This window comes from Lepidothrix coronata, unplaced genomic scaffold, assembly GCF_001604755.1.
Source record: "Lepidothrix coronata isolate B3197 unplaced genomic scaffold, Lepidothrix_coronata-1.0 Scaffold53, whole genome shotgun sequence".
In the NCBI taxonomy this organism is placed as follows: domain Eukaryota; kingdom Metazoa; phylum Chordata; class Aves; order Passeriformes; family Pipridae; genus Lepidothrix; species Lepidothrix coronata.
This window is the reverse complement of record NW_016690233.1, coordinates 2,615,649-2,636,727: the sequence shown is the minus strand read 5'-3', so window position 1 is coordinate 2,636,727 and position 21,079 is coordinate 2,615,649. Positions and strand designations below refer to the sequence as shown.

Sequence of the window (21,079 nt, the reverse complement as noted above, 5' to 3'; positions counted from 1 at the left end):
ATAACCTTGGCTTTCTAATCAATTGCAAGGATTATGGCTCTATTAAACATAGGTGAAAACATAAAGGATGGTTCTGTTGACAAATAACTGTATGTGCCACTTTGGATACACCAGACTAAGGGCATTTAAGGCCCTTGAACGAAGCTGGAGCCAAAAGACAGGATCAGTGTCCTTCACTAACTGTTCCACCTAGACAGTCTAGCATAGCTGGCAACCTGGCAATAGTTATACTTCAGAATACTAAAGCTTGATCTAGAACAAAGGTCTCTTTGTAACCTTTCAATACTGTGAGCAGAAAAGGTCTATGGCAGATTTTGGAACCCTTAGGTTGTCCCTCCAAGTTCCTCAAAATGATCATCTCACTCCATGAGGATCAACATGGCCAAGTCAGATATGACAATGCACTTTCCGAGCCCTTTCTAATAACCAGTGGTGTGAAACAAGGCTGCGTTCTCGCACCAACCCTATTCACAGTCTTTTTCAGCATGATGCTCCAAAGGGCCACAGCAGACCTCGATGATCAGGACGATATCTACATTCGATGGAAGTCTATTCAATCTAAGGCGACTGAAGGCCCACACCAAGACCTTAAATCATTTTGTCCAGGAGCTGCTTTATGCTGATGACGCCACCCTTGTCGCCCACACAGAAGCAGCTCTGCAGCGTTTAACATCCTGCTTTGCAGACACTGCTGAGCTTTTTGGTCTGCAAGTCAGCTTAAAGAAGACAGAAGTTCTCTATCAACCTGCACCTCAGGAAGTCTTCCATCATCCCCATATCACCATTGGCCAATCAGTGCTCAAATCAGTCCAGCAGTTTAATTACCTAGGCAGCCTCCTCTCCTCAGATGGTAAGATTGAGGGAGAGATAGACAACAGGTTAGCAAAGGCATAGAGTGCCTTTGGAAAGCTTCATAAAAGAGTTTGGTGAAATAAACACCTGAAGAAAAGTACCAAGATCAGTGTTTACAGAGCCATAGAGCTGTCTGCTCTCTTATATGATTCCAAATCATGGGTCATCTACCGCCACCACCTGTGACTCCTAGAACGCTTCCATCAACACTGCCTCCGTACAACCCTAAACATCCACTGGTCAGATTATGTGACCAACACATCTGTTCTAGAATAAGCAGCAATCACAAGTATTGAGGCCATGTTACTGAGAACACAGCTCCGTTGGGCAGAGTATGTCTCCAGGATGAAGGACCACCGCCTCCCTAAGATCCTGCTTTATGGTGAACTTGCCACCGGCTGCCACACGAGAGGAGCCCCAAAGAGAAGATACAAGGACTCCCTGAAACAACATCTCAGCCTTGGCCATATTGAACATAACTGGTCTACTCTGGCCTCCAGTCGGTAGGTCTGGAGACACACCATCTATAACGCAGCTGATGCCTTTAAGAACGCACGCAGGATCACTCTCAAGGAGAAAAGACAACACAGAAAGAATCGTGCCTTGCAGAATATACCACCTAAGGAGTCCTTCTGCCGTGTCTTTTGCAACCGGACGTGCCTCTCTCGTATTGGCATTTTTAGCCACCAGCATGCTTGTAACAAATGTGGTTAGAGCCCTCCCCAAATCTTCGTTCGCGAAGCCCAGCCATGACTAAAGCTTGATCTACCCACAAGCTGTGGGGTTTGGCATCTGGGTTATTTTTGCCTTTTTTTTTTTTTTTAGGCCTTCTTTTCTTATTGCTTAAAGCTACTTGTTTCTTGATTTTGTCATCCTTGATATCAACCCAGTTCTTGCTTCTTGTTTTCCAAAGCTTGGTTCTTATTCCTAGTGATCTTACCCAGCTTTGTTCCAGTTCTATCTGCTTTTTGTTCTTGAACATACCTTTTTACAAACTCCCTGCCTTCCTGGTCACCAATTGCACTTTCCTTGTCATTTGGCTTTGCATGTTTCTTGACTTCTTTCATTCCTGGGTGTCAACCTGTCCCATGGTTCTTGTTAATTCTCATCTTGTAGAAACCTGTGGTTTCCTCTGCCTTAATTTTGGCCCACCCTGGTCACAGAAGCCAGCTACACTAGCTACTCCAAAGGTGGGGTTTTTTCAGGCATCAAATACGTGTACTTTAACATACCACAATACTGACATTACACATCATCATTAGATTTGGGGTCTCTACATACACAAAGCTTTCTTGCTCTTTGAAGTAAGGGAACACCTGACAGCATGCTCTATATAAGCCAATTTTATGAAAAAACAAAGCCCATTTTCCTTGTTTTTTTATTTTCCTTGGGTTTTTTTTCTTCTTTTTTTTAAAAAAAACACAACCCTCCGTGTTCCATTTCTGCAAATTACCAAACTGTTGGCTGACATCTTCCATAATAATTCAGCCTGAGGCAGTCACCCAACAACCTAATCAGAAAAGTCTGACTATTTATAAATAACAGAAGAGAGGTCTTAAAATGGAAAGTGTTGGACACTTTTAGATACTACTAACAGCACCACCTGTAGTTACATGTAGTATGACTATCCTTCACTTGCCAGGCATTTATTGGTGGTATATACTTTCGGAAAGGGACGTATATAAAAGTGTACTGTTGACACATAAATATAAGATAAAGTAATAAGTTGCTTGTCTGCATCAAGCACCACAGATGATACATCCTCATCAGCATCTAGAAATGATTCTTTCCATCAGAAGCAGATGTCAACAATGTTTGGCTGTGATAAACCAATACAAGAGAGCAGTAGAACAAACATGGATAGTCACCAACTTCCCTTCCAGAAAAATCTGAAAGAAATGCAGCAGCTCCTTGAAAAACAGCATCTGAACAACTTGGAGGTATGCTATTTTCCTGTGATTCATTACATGATGCTTTTTAAGTGTGACAAAAAGTTTCTTGAGTGTGACAAAAATGAAAGGTCTGTTAAGCAGTCTTTACCAAGCAGACAACACAGCTGTACTATGCCTTACCAATAGATTATTTATAGTAAAATTATACATCTTTTGCAGTAAGAAGTCAGAGATCTTTAAAAATATTTGTAAGAATATTTTCATACATTCTTCAAAGATATATGTCATGTTGACTTTTTTCTCTTTGAATGTAAGATTTGTGTGTCAGACTTCTTGGCTCTGAAGTTGCAAGTCATTAGTCTCTCACAGGAGTCTTGTGCTACCTCCAAATTTAAATTGGTGGTTTTCAGTGCACAGTGAAGTTTCTGCTTTTCTATTGCTACAGCTCAGCTACTGCTATAGCAGTATAGTGATAGTAGGTCAAATGTTGGGGGATTTCTTTTTCTTGATTTTTTTTTCCCAGTGCATGGTGATTTGTTAAGAGATTGACTTCTAGTCTCTTGAGGCCCTTTTTTTGTCATCTTTGGAATAGCTGCAGGTGTTCCAGCAACAAGCTTTCTGTAATTTCTTCAGAATTACATTTTGCGGAAAGAAGAGGACATACTTTTATGTTTCTTTTATATATATAACATCTACTGATATCCAGAGTCGTGGTACCTGAAATGACCTGGACTCTGTGAAGCACCATCCCTCTATACTTGTGATGGGTAGAGACATGAGATCATTGGTGGCCATAAAGTAAGAGCTTTTTCTTTAAATACATGTGTATGGATAACTTTTGAAAGACTGTATAGAGTTCGAATCTACTTTGATATGGATGTTTTCAGGAACATTCATCTCTGCCTTTGTATCTACTTTGTTCTGATGGTTATTTATGAAAATCTTGAGCAGCTGTTGGCTAACACAGAAAACCTCACTCAGTTGAAGTGAGATTCAAAAAGGTTGAGAAGACAGAAAGTATAGTTGTACTGGCAATGATTAGTTTCCTTTCTTTTTTCCAAGCATAAAAAAAGGAAGAGCAAATGATAATTTATAGAAAAGAGATAATAAAACTGAATTCTAGATAACCACTTTAAAACAAAATACAAAGATGTCTAAGCTTTTTTTTTTTTTTTAATTAATATCACATTGTGCATTTCATTGGTATAGTGCTTGCAAATCCCTCTCTAAATGATGATACTGAATTTGGCAGTAATTGCATTAGGATATCTTAGAATTAGAAAACAAAATGCATTCTCTTTGAGAGAAAATGTATAAAAAGATTATTCTTAATATATTGTAAGATGTATATTGTAGTGTATTTTATCAAACACAGTTATCACTTTCTAATTGAATATTTGGAAAAATCTGCTATGAGTCATGAATAATTTTTTACTTGCAGTTTTTTCTAAATGTTATAGCAACTTCGGACACTGCATATATCTTGTGTTCACAAATTAATGTGTTTTTGAAAATATCTTGGTCCTGTAGAAAATTTAGCTTTTTTTTCCAGAATGTGTTTTTCTACTGCCACTAGGGGTTGCTCAGCTTCTTTCCTCTGATAAATAGTTTCAAAACGTAAATATTTATACTTAAGGCATTTGGACTTTCTTTCTTTCTTGAAATGGCATGTTTTGGAGTCTGTTAAGAAGAAAAGTCAAGAAAGCTATTGTCCTTGTTCCATGACCTGAGTTTGGGAAGTTTAATATTTAGATTCTGCTGGTGTGCATGTGCATTGAGAATTCCTGTGTTGTGAAATAGTATTTATAGTACTCTTACTAATAAGATTTATAATTTATAATTATTTGTAATACTCTTACTGAAATGAATAGATTTCATTAGTCTTGCTCCTACCTGTTGTCCAAAGTCATTTCAACAGTGCTTGCCTCTCTGAAAGTAAAGTATTTCCTTGTGCACATGCTTTGCAATCTAACTATCCACTGAGATCCTTTGACCTCTCTTTATTTCTGTTTTTACAGGCCCAGCAGGATTATAGAGATTCCTAAAATTCTTTACTTTCCTACAAGGGAATAAAGTTCTATGTAAACCTTTACTAGTAGATTTGCTGTGTTCCCTGCTTTACATCCCTAAAAATTTGTATAGATTCATCAGTAAGCCAAGGTTTTTAGTGACCCTTCTACCATTTTCAAAAAATTATTTTGCTTAAAATATTGAGAGCAGTAGATTTTGTTCTGTGCAACAGTTGCATCTGAGCCAGTATATCAAATTATTATTAGTTATATGTTCATGAGTATGTTCTGTTTTGAAGAATTTGATATTGTTAACTTCATTCACAAAAAAAGGATTTGTTGCACAATCTTTTCCTGGTTTTATTGTATGCATAAACAAAATCTTTAAGATGGAGATGATAGTATAGTCTTTGGCTAAACCTGCAGGCAGCTTTTTGCCAAAAGACATTAGACCCAAGTGCTTATCATTTTTCAAAATTATTAACTGATTATGTCCAAATTTTTCATTTCTGGTGCCTGCCTTGAACTGAATAATTTAGAAAATTCCCATTAAAATGGCTCAACTGTGACTAGTAATAATATTGTTCAGGTATCTTTTGTCTTTTTCTTTTGGCCACCTCTTTAATTTGGTGGCCATACAACATTGTTTGGGTCAGTACAATGTTTCTAGGCTCCTCCAGAAGAATACATTATGTTGGAATCAAAGTGATTGGCATAACGTTTTACCTCTTTGTTTCACTTTTTAAACAAAATACTTGAAGTAAGAGCTAATTCACAGACAAAATAGGTATGGATTATCACATGGAGGTTGTATTTTCCTCTTCCACCCTTTATGCGCCCATAATTAGGTTACTCAAGTGATATCCATGAAATCTAAATTTAAATCCCTTTCTGCTTGATTTGAAGCAGGATTTTTAGCTTGGCTCTCCTTTTCTTCCAAGCATATTGTCCAGCCATTGAAGTACTGAGTATCAGTCTTTCTATGGATTCCATTCCCCTTGGAAGAAAATACTTCAATATTTATTGAAATAGAGATGGAACATGGAACTTGCAATGCAAACCATGAACTCAGAAGGTTATTCTTATACTATCTCTAATACAAGAAGAATTTGTATCTTATTGTACTGTGTGTTCATGTGTGTGATGTGTAAAATCACATAAGTATCTGAGAAATAATGAAAAGTGTTTTCTAAGTGATGTTTCACTGAGTGGAAGCAGCATAGGTATGAACATGGCCTTCCTTGCCTGAGTTGACCTGTATGACTGTCAGCTGTTTGTGTTACTGTGCTTTTGAGGTTGGACAGTGTCTATGAGATGGAGATGTTTCAGGTAACTGATGGAAAAACTGTAGTATGACTGGAATGACTTAAACAAAGGTTCCTTATGCAAGGAATGTGGTATCAGTCTAATTCTTCAGAGGCAGAGACAAGACCAGCATGGAAAAAAGGAGGGCCTGTGTACAGAGTCTCTGCCGAGTATCAGGAACTTGTAGAATGCTCAGGGCTGGTTATTGGGAAAACAGATTCTGAAGGGGAGGGTTGTGATAAAATGGCATTGAAACAGAAGTCAGACTAGATTTTGTGGACACCAGTCAACAACTTGAAATAGGTTTCTATGGTCACCTTAAATCTAGAAACGTTGGCCACTTTTTACTTATAAATGGGAGTGTTAACATTTTTATGTTGATCACTTAAATTTTGTGATGGACTTAAATTATTTCTCTCCTTATTTTCCTTTTGGCAAGATCAGAGGGGTTCAGTTTTCATTGGCTTTCAACCAATATTGTGATATACAGCTATCTTCCACATTATTTCACTAATCCAAAATTCACATATGCTATAAAAACAATTTGAAATGTATCTCCAGACTAAATTATTTTTCCCATTTATTTTACTTTTAGATTGCCCTGTATGGAGTCAGGCTTTGGACTCAGTGATCTCTGCGGGTCCCTTTCAACTCAGGGTATTCTATGATTCTAAAAGGATTTCTGTATCTGACTTTTAGGAGTTCGTTATATAAATCCACGTTCTGCCTTGGTTGCTGCTGTGCAGTGCATAAGATAGAGTGGGAACATGTTAAAAACTGTTCCATCTTTACAATCTATTTACATTGTTATAATAAAAAATCATGTTTTGTCATAGACTACTAAAATAAATACAAGTGTTTTAGCGAATTAGATAGTTCTGGTAGGATAGTCTCTCAGTTGACCTAGAGATTATTTTAAAAGTTATATTCACACACTGTGATTCTTTCAGGAAGTGTGTACTAGTCAAACAGTATTAATTTATTCTTTCTTACTGATGCTACAGCTCCAGTTCATTCAAATCTGTTAACTTAATCATTAAAATGTTTATTAGTTAAGCACTTAAGAACTTCTACAATTAATATTTCATATGCATGCCAAATTTTTCTCCATGGCTATTTGCCTTATGATGGTTTTCATTTATGCAGTCCCATAATATTTTTACATGGCAAATTTGCGGGGTAGATGGTGCCTGCTCACCAGGTGCATAAATTTTTTAATGGGTTAGAAACAAAAAAAGAGACTAATTCATTATGGTGCACAGTGCCTCAACATTTAATGATTTACAAATTTTCATAGTATTTAAACCTAGCATTATGAGTTCTACTCCTGGAGCTGAATGACCAGGTTAGTCTGTGAGGGTTAGATACCTGGGACAGGGTACCTGAGAAACAGCACTCTGAGTATGGAGGTGCTAAAACAAGAGAGGGACAAGTTTAGCTGAAAATCTGTTTCCTACACAATTACGTACATTTACCTCAGGACTTAATAAAAACTGGAAGTCAGACTGGCACCCTGGCATTCAGTGTTCAGATCACTTTTCTTTTAAACTTCTCTACCAGTATGGTTTACTGAATTGCCCAAGTGCCCATGAAATTAGAAACATTAATTCTTTTTATCCGTAGAAGTTTGAACCTGCATTTCTAATATCCCGTGATAATTTTCAAACAAGTGAATCAGATCCCTTTAAATATTCATAGAATCATAGATATCTAGTTTCTGTATTCCAGGAAGCTTGGGGGAAGATCAGGCACCTAGGAGTTAGACTAGGAAAGACAGGAGTGTTGATAGTAAGATTTTCTTTGGTAATCTTACAGCTCCATAGCTTCTTTGGTGGGTCTGGCACAATAGAATGGATCTCTTGTGTAATGTAAGCATTAGAATGCTTTCTTAGTGGAATTTGCTCTCTTGAGTCTGCCCAAGTCTTCTGAGAAAGTAGTGCCAAACTCATATGGAAAAGAGATTATTAATTTTAATGGACTTTCCTATTCTGTAGTTGGTAAATTCAAAACTAATGAAGGTGTTTAGGTACTTCACTGGCTTTGAGAAGTAGTTTTGTATCTATATTGGTGTCTTTTACCTCAGAATCAGTTAGGTGTATAACTTTATATATATATGTATATATGTATGTATGTATAACAAGCAAAGAATATCTGTAAAAATAAACCACTTGAAATTATCAAAATAGTAAGTAGTGTGAGAGGTGAGGGGCCTGGGTTTTCAGAGTAGGTAGCATTTTTTCCAGCATTTATCTTCAGAAGAGTGTTCCCATTCACTTCCTGGAATTATGAACAGTCAAAACTTCTTTTGCAGAACATGTCAAATACACATATAGCAGCTCTTTGGTGTAATAGTGTTCTGACAGAGTCAGAACACTTTGGCAGAAAATTCACTTGTCGGGTTCCCTTAAAATTTCACTTGTTACAATGTTTCATTGGCCTCATGAAAGATTTATTAGGCTCATGTTTTCTCTTTGTTTTAGTGCTTTACTAAATTGAAATTTTTTGACACAGCTGTTCTAAGTCTTAAGGCATACAAGTGACCTCTTTAACTCCTCGGAAGTGTTCCCTTTCCTAGAATACCACATATGTGGACAGAGGGGGGGTAGATTTCAAACGTTAGAACATAAGATAATGCAGGCCACAGGCAAGGCAATACATCGTACTTATATAACAGAAACAGTATGCAAATACAGAAAATAACAAAATAGTACACTCTATGAACATTTTGTTTCCTTGTCATCCTATAGTATTCTCACAGATTAAATCAAATTAAATGATTGGGATTTCCAGGTTTATTTCTCTGCACTTATTGATCACAAAAATGGGTAATTGTTGAATGCTTTTTCTTTTGTCTGCAGAAGTAGTTCTAGTTACACATTTCTATGAGGAAACATGACATTCAGTTGCATTACGTGGTAGGTTAAAATGGGGAATGAAATATGTGAATATTTCAGTAAGAATGTTAAACATTATTGTGTGAAAGGATGAAATTGTATGCTGAAACAAAATAAACGTAAAACTAAAAAAAAATGAACTAAATTTGCATAAACTATGTAAAAGTAAGTATGTGTTTAAAGGAGGACTCTATTCTTTAGTTCCTAACATTTCTGGATGTTACCTCAACTGGGATTTTGGGTTTTTTACAAGGAGAGTAAAATTATATATATAATGAAGGATGAAGTCTTTTGTGCTCTGGAGCACAACCAGGTAGAATTTTTCTTAATCTTAATTTTTAAAAGTTGCAGATTTTCTTGCATCCTCCAGATTTATCAGTTTAAGCTGACCTGCTATCAGAAAGAGTGCTTTTTAAAACAATCCTTAGAAAATTTTTCTGCTGTCTAACTTTGTCATTTTAGAAACATGTATTTTGCCATACAGTTGCAGTTTCCAAATTAGACAAGGACTAAGCCCTAATTTCTTTTTACTGTTTTTTCTTTCCATCTGAAAATTTCAAAGCTAGTTCTTAAATTTGGCCTGGTATTGAAAACTCTGAGTAAATGCCTTTTCCTTGTTTGGTGAAGTTCAAGCAGAGGTTAACAATATAATTTAGCCAAACATAAAAGTTAATAAATAACTAAAAAAGTGTTATTTCTTTTTTTCTGTTAGAAAGGCACTGGTTTATATAGCTTTAGTTTGAAAATTTTCCCTAAAGGGATCTTTCCCTACACTTTGTTCTTTGTTCTTCTATTTAGTTTCAGTATCTCAGATCGTAACTATAATGGAAGACTGTACCAACCTCTGAACATACAGTGCAAGATAAGATTTAATTCAACCATAAAAATCTTTCAGGACTTACTAAGCTTTTTATTCTGCAATTTAATACATTTGTACAACTATAAAACATGCAATATTAAGGTATAACAATTTTATTAGAATAAAAAATGTTTACTACAAAAATATATTATTATTATTCACTAAAGAATTTTATGTATCCTTTGGTGAGTTTTCAAAATGCTAATTCTATGTTATTGCTAGGGGATATATATTCACTTGCCTAGGTTAACAGATTTTGCTACTTGAAACATTTTCCATTTGAAGTCACTAATAAAAAAAAAATCTTCATTGCATAAGTTGCATATCTAATTCAGCTTCTCTTAGTTTATCACACCAGTTTCTTCCAACATAAGTTTAACAATCACTTTGCTGCTAAGTTGTGTGAAAGTGAGTGTACGAGATTGTGAAAATAGTTGACATGCTTGTTATCCTTTATGCTTATGGGTATTTTGAAGTCTTGTACTTACAAAAGTATATATTGTCAATGATGTCAGCATCTCAGTGCTTGGATAGAGAAGTAAGAGTGAGGAAAATGCTTGTACAGTGCATACATTAAGTTGTCCCACTAATGTTTCAGATGGTACCAGTTCCTCTTATTCATCACTCCATTAAAATCTGATGAGAAGGTTGGGGGAGTAGATGGGACTCCCTTAGGCTCTTATACCTGATCTGTCCTCATAGATCAGATGATACTTTCTTCTTTCTGAAAGACACAAACAGAACAGGGAATTTCACTGGGGGGTCGGGAGCTGTTAGTCACTGTGGTTATGATAGTTAAGAGATTTTTCTGTTTGCCATGACAAGGCTTCACTCCTTATCACTTGTGGCTCGTTGTATGAAAAGAAACATATTCAGTCTAATATTATGGAAAAGTTCCAGTTTGGGGCAGATCCGCTATCAAATCTGCATTTTCATGGATTATCTTTCAATTTGTAAACTCACTTAGAAGCCTTACAGAGTATGAAAGTCATCCTGTATCATAGGGAAATCCATAAACAGTATTATTGTTTAGATAAATCTAGTTCCTTTTTTGATATTGCAGAATTCATATATAACTAAGGATTAAATTTGTTGAACTATGCAGCTCTCTCCTCTAAATTTCTTCCCAAATTACACCATTTTCTTTTGCAACTTCATACAGGTAAATTTTGACTTGGTGGAAACACTCATGGTGATGTGAACCCAAGTCATAAAAACATCAGGCTTAATATTGTTTGTATTTTAGTCTAGGCTCTCATTAATGAAAAATTAGTATCAGCAAAACCACATTTCTGATAAATCTAACAGTCTGATTCTTTGCCTGTATTTCAGAATTTTCATCAGGAACTCAATGAAACAGATGATTCAGAAAGCCTGACAAGCCTTGACAGTCTTGAGGCTGGAGGACAAAGTGGAGATTACATAACACCGAATGAATCATCTTTGACTGCACAGTGTGACTGTGCCCTGTATGATCCAAAAAAATCCCAGACTAGGAATAGTGGTTTACTTCATATAGATCAAAGTACTTCTAAAAATGCGCATCTAAATAATTGCTTGAGAAATGCAGATCCACACTACCACAACATACCTATTCATGATCTTTTAGCTAAACATAATGTTCTAACTCCTGCTGAACATGTGAACGCTTCAGAAGAGGAATCATCTGCTTCTCAGAGATCTGGAAAAAAACTTCCAGAGTTCTCTACCTCTGATAAGCAAAAGAGCTCTGTAATTAATACATTTAGTTTTCTGCAAAATATAGAAGAAGACAGAAGCAAGCCATTTTCTGGAATGGCTAGCACATTAGCCATTGGTCATCCTGTTTTCAATCCTAGCAAAGCCTGGGACAGCCCTGATTCTATTCCAGGAGAAAGAGTTCAGGATCTGATGCAAGATCAGAGTTTTAAAATGACTCCACAGAAGAGAACTATATCTGTGCAAGCATCCAGTCAACCTATTGCAACATCTATAATCTTATTTCCTAATCGGGGATGTTCCACTGGCATTCCCAGCACAGCTGATACATTACCAAAGGACAAAAATATCAGTACAAAGTTTTTAAAAAATACCTCAGGAAAAATGACTGAAACAAAAGAAGAAAATATTAAATGTATTAATGATACTATTCCAGGAACATCTTTATTTCAAGACATACCAAATGCCTCAGTTTGGTTGGAAGTTAAGCAACAGAATACCAAAGAGAAAGGAAAGGGAAATATAATTGACACTATGTCACTGGTGTCAGATACAGAGTTCAATTCTGGAATTCCTGCACAGGACAAAACCCTGAAAAGTAATATTCTTGAAAGAAAAAGAGCAAAGTTATTCAGAAGTATCCTAAAGAAGGATTCTAAATATGAAGCCAGTCCTTTCAAAACTGTGGTTATGAACCATGGGATCAGTTTTGGAACTCGATCCATGTCATCTATCAGAGACAGTTTAGAACTGGCAAAAATAAAAAAGAAAAGTGCAGAAAATGAAAAATACAATAGGAAGCTAAGATGGTGTGATCAAATTGACCAGATAATAACAGAAAATAATGAAAAATGCTATGAAAAAAGCACCAGTGAAATATCTTCTTCAAAGCTGCAATATGTTCAAACTGCAAATAATTCTCCTAAGAATAATTTAAGTATTGTTGCTCAACCTTCAAACCCCACGTTCATGAAAAATCATCAGGAAAATTCTCATATATCAAAACCAAATGTTAATACTGAACAATCAAATAAAGAATGCACATCTCAGAATATATTTATGTCTACTGAATACTTTTCTGCTAAAAAAGCTTGGATGGTGTCAAAAGATGAAGCAAGTAAACCCTCAGTATATAGCAATAATTCTAAAATTAATGAAGGTAATCAAAATAAGGCAAAAATAACTGGAAGAGAAACATTTGTAAGAGCCCAGTCAAGTTTTATGCCCAAGAGAAGAGGCACTATACTCCAACTGCAGTCAGCCACTGGAGCCAACGACACTCAAAAAGCTCCAGGGAAATTGCTAACACCTCACCTGCCTTCCCCACCTCTGCTGGGAAACAGAAGTGTCAAAAACGAAGCCAGCCCTGGGTGTCAGTCGCTGCCGCCTTCAAGCCTCCAAGCTACCACTACTAGCAGGAATGATTTAAATGACAAGCATGTTGTGCTAGCAAATTGGGGTTTAAATAGGAACGGTAGAGAAAACAGTGAGAACATTGCTTGTTGTTCTGGCTTGGCCGCTGTGATCTCTCCACCCGACTGCAGCATGGCCAAATATGAACCTTGGGCAAAAAATACTTGTTCTGTAAGTGGTGTTCAGGCAAGAGCCTGTCAAAATCATTCAGTAACCTGCACTGAGAGAAGACCTGTTAATGCAGAAAATGGATTACATCTCCATCATATCCCAGCAGCTGGAAAAACAAGCACCTCCTGGCGTGGAGCACATTCTGCCCGAGCTGCAAAGGAGTCTGCTACTGGTAAGAGTCATGTTTCTGGGTCTGGGGTGGGGGGATGTTCAGACAAAAGTCTTCTTCAATTACATCATGAATTTGTTTTCAGTTGAAACGTCCAACCTTTCATCCATCCACACAGTACAACCAGTTTTAACAAGCTTTCACCATTTGTCATTGTCATTTCTATTCTACTGGTGCCCAGAGGCCTCTCAAACATTGATCCTCATTTTTAATAGCTCTCTACAATATTAAATGAAAAGGAAGTATTTTCCCTGAGATTATATTCATGACTAATGAGCAGATGTGACAGGTGGTCTAAATAATGATATAGGAGGAAGTGACTAAGTTTATACAAGCAAGTTTTACAAGGTAACTGAGAGTCACAGCTTGTTGTTCAACAGTCACTGCCACATGACAGTGAAAGAAGTATAGATCTACTGTGTTTTTAAAATGTTGACGCTGAAAATGCCTAAAATTATTAAGACTTATTCCCAGTAATACAATTAAAGCTTAAAAAAAAAATTAAAGGTAGGTTAAAATTAAAGAGCTTCTGCCAAGCAAACTTTGCTCTGCTGCAAAGTATGTCTGATTTATGAAGAATTTTAAGGAATTTGATAAACAATCCTGCATTTCATTAAAAATTAACCTTGATGAAGAGATTGATTGGTAAGATAGAGGAAAGATGCATAAGAAATTTTTGGGTGAATAAACTTTCATCTCCCAGTTTTTACATTTCAAATTACATTTCATGCTTTTTGATTTGCCTTGTTTCTCCTGTGCAGCCTATCTATATTCTGTGCCTTGGGCACTGATGACATCCTTGTGCTTATAATTTCTATGTAGTTTGTTGGTTTGCTTCCTATTGAGGGCTACGGCAGGAGTTCCTGCAACTGTAGACCCTGTTTCAAGTATAAGCAGCATTTCAAACTGCTTCATGTACCAAGATCACCCCAAGGATTGGCCATGCAACTCAAAAATACTTTCTAGCAAAATAATTAATTCAGATAACTTAACCCCCCCCTACATTTCTAGTTTTATCTACATATATCTAGTATTTATCTACATTTATCTACATTTATCTACATTTATCTAGTAATATATAGTTTTAACTATGGAGTGATTCAAAACAGCTCTGTTATGTAAGGCAGGCAGGTGAATATTCTTGGCCTTAAGTAGGGCTGGGAAATGAAAAATGCTATCTGTTTGTCTATTCCAGTTCAAAGTCAAACAGATGAATTTAAGATCCGGGTGACTTAACCTATTTGATTTTACATTGGAAATAAATGAAGACTTGCATTACCATGCCTCGCCTCCAGCAGAGATTCTTGCCTTTTGATGTCCTTATCTGCACATCAGATCAATCAATCAGGAAATGTACTGGGTCAAAGTTGTGTGCACTACTAACACTGTCTTCACTGCAACTTTTAATGCCACATTCCCAATGTCACATACCTCCAGCTCTTTCAGGGGAAGAGCTGAGGAATAAATTTGGGTGGGTTGCCCTTTCTCAGTATCTGCTTAGATTTTGTGTTTTAAAAGTCTTCTTTATTTTAAATACTCTAGATAACTCTTACTGACTTGCTGTTATTTGTTCAATTGCCTACCAATTCACAAAGACACCATAGTCTTTGTCCTGAAGTGTTTGCTGTGAGATTGAATACTGCATTGCTCTCAAGTAAAATATCTGCAGAGTTCCATGAGGTTTGTGAAGACACTGTAGAAAATGTGATTTGTTGCAATGCTTGGCCAAATGTACCTAAAGTATAAGTGAGAAGAAAATGAACAAATAAAATTATCATCCATGAGGATCTTAATTTAATTTGGCTTCCAGGCTTCAAGTTGTATATCTTCTGCTGACACATACTATATTGTAGCTGGATATTAGAATTATTTTAAGACCTTTCTAGTTTAGTCAGTAAAAGGCTTTAAAAATGTGTTTGACCTTTAGCCTGTCACAAATATGGGGCTAATTACATGCTTGTAGTTGAACAGCTGTAGACTGCTTAGTATCTTGTTCCCTTAAAGATACTATTGCTTATTATAATTTTGTCTTACACGTCTCAAAGGAATCTTTCCCCTGGCATATATGTAGCATGTCTTGCAAACTAATTAAATTAAGTATTGATGCATCTGCATAGAGCAAGTTTGAATTTTATTTTTTTCTGAAAAACATCATGTGATCACTGATATAATCAGGGGTCTCTTGTTTTCTTTTCGTTTTCTTTTTTTTTTTTTTAACTTTCTGCCATATTCAATATAATGTTTCTTTTCAGGTGCTATTCAGCACCATGCATCATATTACAATAATTTGCACTTAACTAAATGGCAACCTTTTAAATCTAATGTGTCCCATGTTACTATTGATGGCAGCAGCCTGTTACAACCCGCCCCAGAGAAAGGGGAGGGGGGTAACCCAAGTTCTTAACAATAATTCCCTTGGGGTGGATTAGAGTGAAACAACACTGAATAATCAGTGTCTGAAAACATATTATTAAGGTTTATTTTAACAATTTTGTATCAACAGGTATGCTAGCATTTTGGGTGTTGTCATATAACAATGTGACATAAAGATAACCTTTGGGGGAGGGAGAAAATGCATAGGGGAGAGAAAGACAGGATAAGAGTAAGGGACAGTAAGGAAAAAGAAAAGCTGAGAGTGGACAAAATGTATAAAGTCACCGCCCACGGGGTCCAGCAATGACACTTGGTAGTTGCCGCTTCCATGTCTGTCAGTTGAAGCGGTGGCCTTGATCTGCTGGGGGTGAAGGAGGGAAGTCCCTACACTCCAAGAAGTTATGAGTTATTATACCCATGGTTAGTGTCATGGGCCACACCTCGAGCCTCCAAACTCTCCCTGGGCCTGCGCAGAGTTTCTGTGTCTGGCCTGGTTCCTGCCTTTCAAGATTGGCAGAGGGGGGGATGGGCTTTGATGGGCCATCAGAGGTATAAACTCGGCTCTTTCTGCCTTTTCAGGGCTTGACACTTAGTCAGGGCTTCAGCACTGGAGGGACCGATGGGCCCAACTGCCCATCAGAGGTCAAAAGCCTGCAAAAGTCTCCTGGAATGCATAAATCATTAACCGTTTCAGTCTCTGACACCTCGTGATTTATGCATTCAATAATTTTTCTTCTTTCATTGTTCTCTGTGAATCTTCTTTGTGGGCGGCGCTTTTTGTATACTGGACAGGAAGATAGGAGAGTAAAGGAAAGGAAGAGATAGGCCCAATGCACTGCAATCCCCCCCCCAAAAAAACCCCCAACTTTATAATAAAATAGTAAGCTAATTTTCATTAGCTACTCTCTCCACCCCATGAGTAGTCATAGGGGATGTAATATGATCTCAATAGCTACAATCAAATTTCCCAATATTAACAAAGGTACAAACATCAGGATTTAATACTGACACAAATCTAATTTTCACTAGCCACTGTCTCCACCCTGTGAGTAATCAGGGTATCCTTTAATGCGTAGTGGGTGTGAGGGATTCTATAATAATGTGTCTGTTAGAGGGGGGGGCAGTGTGTCTTGAAATTGTACTTGAAATTACACATCAGTTCTTATGCAAACACATTGAGTTACTTGGGAGTTGGTAAAAGGTTTTCTTATATTCTCTTCAGGTAACATTTTCTTTTGTTTTGTTTAGATTTAGTTTCATTTGTCAATATTTTGTAAAATTTAGCCAAATATAAAATTTGATGCCTTCCAAGGCAGAGGGTTAATGCATATAATACATATTTGTATGATTCCAAATATGCGTAAATTCTTGTACTAACTCCTAGGCTAAATTTGATTGAGTTTTTTGATTCTCAGTTGATTGAGACAGAACTATACACATCCAAAAGCCTCTCCTAAGCCAACTCGCCCCCCAACAAAAAGACAAAACAAACTTGGTAAAAACTAAACTAGCAGTACATAAAATGGCTTGTCTTACACAATCTTATCAGCGAGTTGTTCATGATAAAAACACAAATTTTGGGAGTAGAGGGGACACAAACACAATGTTCGTGGTAAACTGTTACATATTGCAAACTTACTGAGACAAAAATACATACAGACATGCATATTACAAAGTTATTAAGATAAAACCACAAACACATGTCAAAGAAGAGTATAAGTCTTCAGTCCTGTTGCTACTTCATTTTCTCATGGGATACTTGTAAGCTGATAATAGAAGCAGTTGTGGGGGCAGTTATCTTTTCTGCCCATTGCTGCAGTTGAAAGCTTTATTGGTCTCACGCAGTTTGATCTCATCTGCTGGCAGGTTCCTGCGGAAAAAAAAAAGAAATCTGGCCCACTACGGACCCATTATTAAAAAGAAGGAACTATCTATTTATCCAACTCATAGAATGCATAAATCATTAACCATTTCAGTCTCTGACACAGCCAGATGACTAGTTTCAAATATGCTTCAAGTATCAATTAATTGTTTTCTTTTTCTGGGAATGGTAGGAATTCTGCTTTGTTAATGTCACTGTAATAACCACAAAAGAAATAAAATTCTGTTAGAATCAGTAAAAGATCTGTTGGTGAAATCATGAAGTGTACATTAAACAGCACATGTAAATATTTATTAGGTAAATAAAGAGGTAATTTATCTTCCCAAGTATAAATCAAGTAACTGCATTTACAAGTCTAGTAACTGTGTTTACAAATGAGAATATAATATCTCCTTGGGTATGTAGATTCCTGAGTTGCCCATGAAAATGCTAATTTGCATCTCCGGTTTGTACACATAAACATTTAATTAAGAGCATAATTTTAATTTTGAAACTTGATGCTTTAATTTTGAAAATGTATTGCTACACCAGACAAAACTGAAATAGATTTTGGGGTACATTGTCTAGGTTAGACCTCTCTGACTGAGGGAAAATTCTATACAACAGTACTGTCATTACAATTAGTATACAGATGTATGAATTAGTAAGATTAACTACAAAATCCCAAGCTATAGAAATAAGGTTTAAAACCATGACTTTTAAACCTTACAACACTTGTGAGGCCCCACCTGGAGTACTGTGTTAGTTCTGGACTCCTCAGTACAAGAGACATGGATGTGCTGGAGAGAGTCTAGTGACTGGCTATGAAAATGGTAAAGGAACTGGAGCATCTCTTCTAGGAGAAAAGGCTGAGAGCTTGGACTGTTCATCCCAGAGAAGAGAAGGTCATGGGGAATCTTATCGATATCTATAAATGCCTGGAAGGAAGCTGCAAAGGGGACAGTGCCAGGCTCTCTTCTGCAGTGCCCACTGAAAGTACCAGAGGCAAAGGGCACAAACTGAAACAAAGGAGTTTCCTTCTGAATATCAAGAAACATTTTTTTTTTACTTTGTGACTGAGCACTGGCACAAATTGCCCCAGAGATTTTATTGAGTCTGAATCCTTGAAGATGCTCAAAAGCCATCTGAACATGGTCCTGGGCAAGGAGCTGTATGTGGACCTGTTTGAGTGGAGGTACCTGTTTGAGTGGAGGTACTGGAGACCTCCAAAGGTCTCTTCCCACCTCTACCATTCTTTGATTCTGTGAATCAAATAAAGTGTGAACTACCCCGTTTTCTGCAAACTGCTATGTAATCTTCACAGAAGTTGAATCCATTAAGATATACATTACAGCAACTTGTCAACAGGCATTTACTGTCTTAGGCAGTTAGACTTCAAGATTATTCTTTAAATACAATTTATTTTCTAAAACATTACTTTTTGGCACATTATTTGTTATTTTTATATCATAGCTCACCTTTCATTCTCCTTTTTGTTTGGTAAGACCACCTTGTATCTTTCTACTTACCATTTTTATTATCTGGGATTCAAAGTGGGGCTTCACTTAGCATGCTTATGTCCACATAGAATCCACACCTGTGTCTCATAGTCCTATACTAACATGAGGTAAAAAACACCTTAAAAGTACCTGTTTCTCTCTTTTCATTTTAAGAAAATATATTTAATGATATCAGATGTAAACATCTGAATGTGGGCAGAGATGTTTACTCATCATTATTAGTTTTGCTACTACTATCTTTATCATGGTTTTACACATTTTTGGTTTATTTTTGTCTGCATGTTATTTAAGGTTTTGTTCCTGTTACAAGACAAAATCACGTTCTTGGCAACTATGAAAATAAACACAGAGCTGTTTCGGAACACAGAAGACAAAATGTAGCATCTAAAGGATGGGAGCCTACTCATCATGCACAGGTTAATATAAAATACTACAAAAAATAAAAAGCTTGTTTATCTTCAAAATGGAAAGAGCTTTAGAAATATCAAAGATTTGTTCAGTGTCATGCAATTTTGAATCAGTATGTTTGCTGTCACTGCTAATGACAAGAATAAAACCAACCAGAATACCTCACTGAATTAGTATACACTAATACTTTGGCACTTCAAAACATTTGGTAATATGAAATAATAAATAAAACATGTTCAGAAGGTAGTGGTTACCTTAAATTATACTTAAAATATTCTTATAATATTTTTTATAGAATTCGTTATGTACTGTCCAGCTGAGTCCTGCTCCATCCACATTTGATCCAGTACAAAAGATGAAAAACATCTATAAATCTGAGGAAGGTATAGTAACACAACTCACTTCAATTCTTGGTTGTACATAAAGTAGAATGACCTAATACATCCACTGTGTAACATGGCTTGTGCCTTTTGACATCAGTGATTCTAAGCAGAAAAGGGTAGTTTATCTAGACCTAATTTTTTTTTCCTGGAAATGCAATATATAACCCTATCATGGTATGGGTGATTTTATAAATGCATTACAACACGTATTTAATTTTCATTCCGTGCCCGTTTGTAACTGTACATGTCATACATAACTGTATGATAGGGACAGGTATTGCTTGCTACCATTACATATTTCCAAACTCATTAGGACTTGCTCTGGTGCCAATTATAAGATGAATTAGTGTTCTTAATTATTTTATTTTCTAATGTATCAAGTTTCTTGATTTTGCCAATTGATCTGTCAATGTCTGTTTTATGTGTTTCACAGACATATAGTCATGAAAACAAGCAGTTTACTTAAATGTAAAGAGCTCTTCTCATTTGAAGTTCCCCCTGTAATCTCTTCAGTTTCAGAAAGCACTGTTCAGTTTCTAATGGCAGAAAAACTAGCAAATACACACATGGTGGAGGGTGAAATCCTGGCAGCTATGGACAGTGTGCAGCCAGCCAGCCAGCCCTCACTGCTTAACAGGGCTCCGTGTCCAGGCATGAGTGCACTCTCAGTAGAAGAACAGAGGATTTTCCAGTCTCTTAATTATCTCAGTCAGAGGCTACAAAGTAAGTTGGATAATAAATGATACATCAAATGATTAAATAGCTTTATATTTTGTTGCCATAGATTTATTTGGGTTAAAACTAGAAATCTCGTGATAGAAATTATTATTGTTGTTGTTGTTGTTGTTGTTGTTGTTGTTGTTGTTATTTACTGAATTTAGCAAACAGTAGATCAAAATCATGAGACCTTTCTTGAAGTCAGTGAGATTAATTTAAAATAACGGTGACCTTTTCTTGGTCAAAAATATGATTCAAAATATGACTGGAGGACATCTTCAGCCCAACTGTAGATGTTGTTTGCAACAGATGTTTGTCAAAAATGTTCTTTCAAGACGCATCAGGTGCATCAGCCTCACTTGGGAATCTGCTTTTATCCATCTTGATTTTTTTGCAATTATTTTTGCAAATAATTGCCTTTTATATGATATATCATATATTTTTTGCAAATATATCCCTTTATAATGAACAGCTTAACTTACTTAAGTATTATCTAACTTGTTCTTTCTCTATGCCAGGCTGATTTCTTACCTGCTTTATACTGGTGCTTTTTGT

The 21,079-nt window shown here is 36.3% G+C and overlaps 1 protein-coding gene across 4 annotated transcripts in view; it reads left to right on the top strand.

The window, feature by feature from the left end:
* CEP126 (centrosomal protein 126) overlaps positions 1-21,079 on the top strand; it is a 39,531-nt gene that overhangs the window by 13,035 nt on the left and 5,417 nt on the right. For 2 of the 4 annotated variants that reach the window (XM_017816060.1, XM_017816061.1), the window contains exons 5-9: positions 2,597-2,792; positions 11,144-13,265; positions 19,308-19,432; positions 19,720-19,807; positions 20,321-20,530. In XM_017816060.1, the coding sequence (XP_017671549.1) occupies positions 2,597-2,792; positions 11,144-13,265; positions 19,308-19,432; positions 19,720-19,807; positions 20,321-20,530 (2,741 nt within the window). Of the gene's footprint in view, positions 1-2,596; positions 2,793-11,143; positions 13,266-14,457; positions 14,563-19,307; positions 19,433-19,719; positions 19,808-20,240; positions 20,531-21,079 lie in introns of those variants that run through there. The other 2 variants (XM_017816062.1, XM_017816063.1) reach the window with 2 other exon arrangements.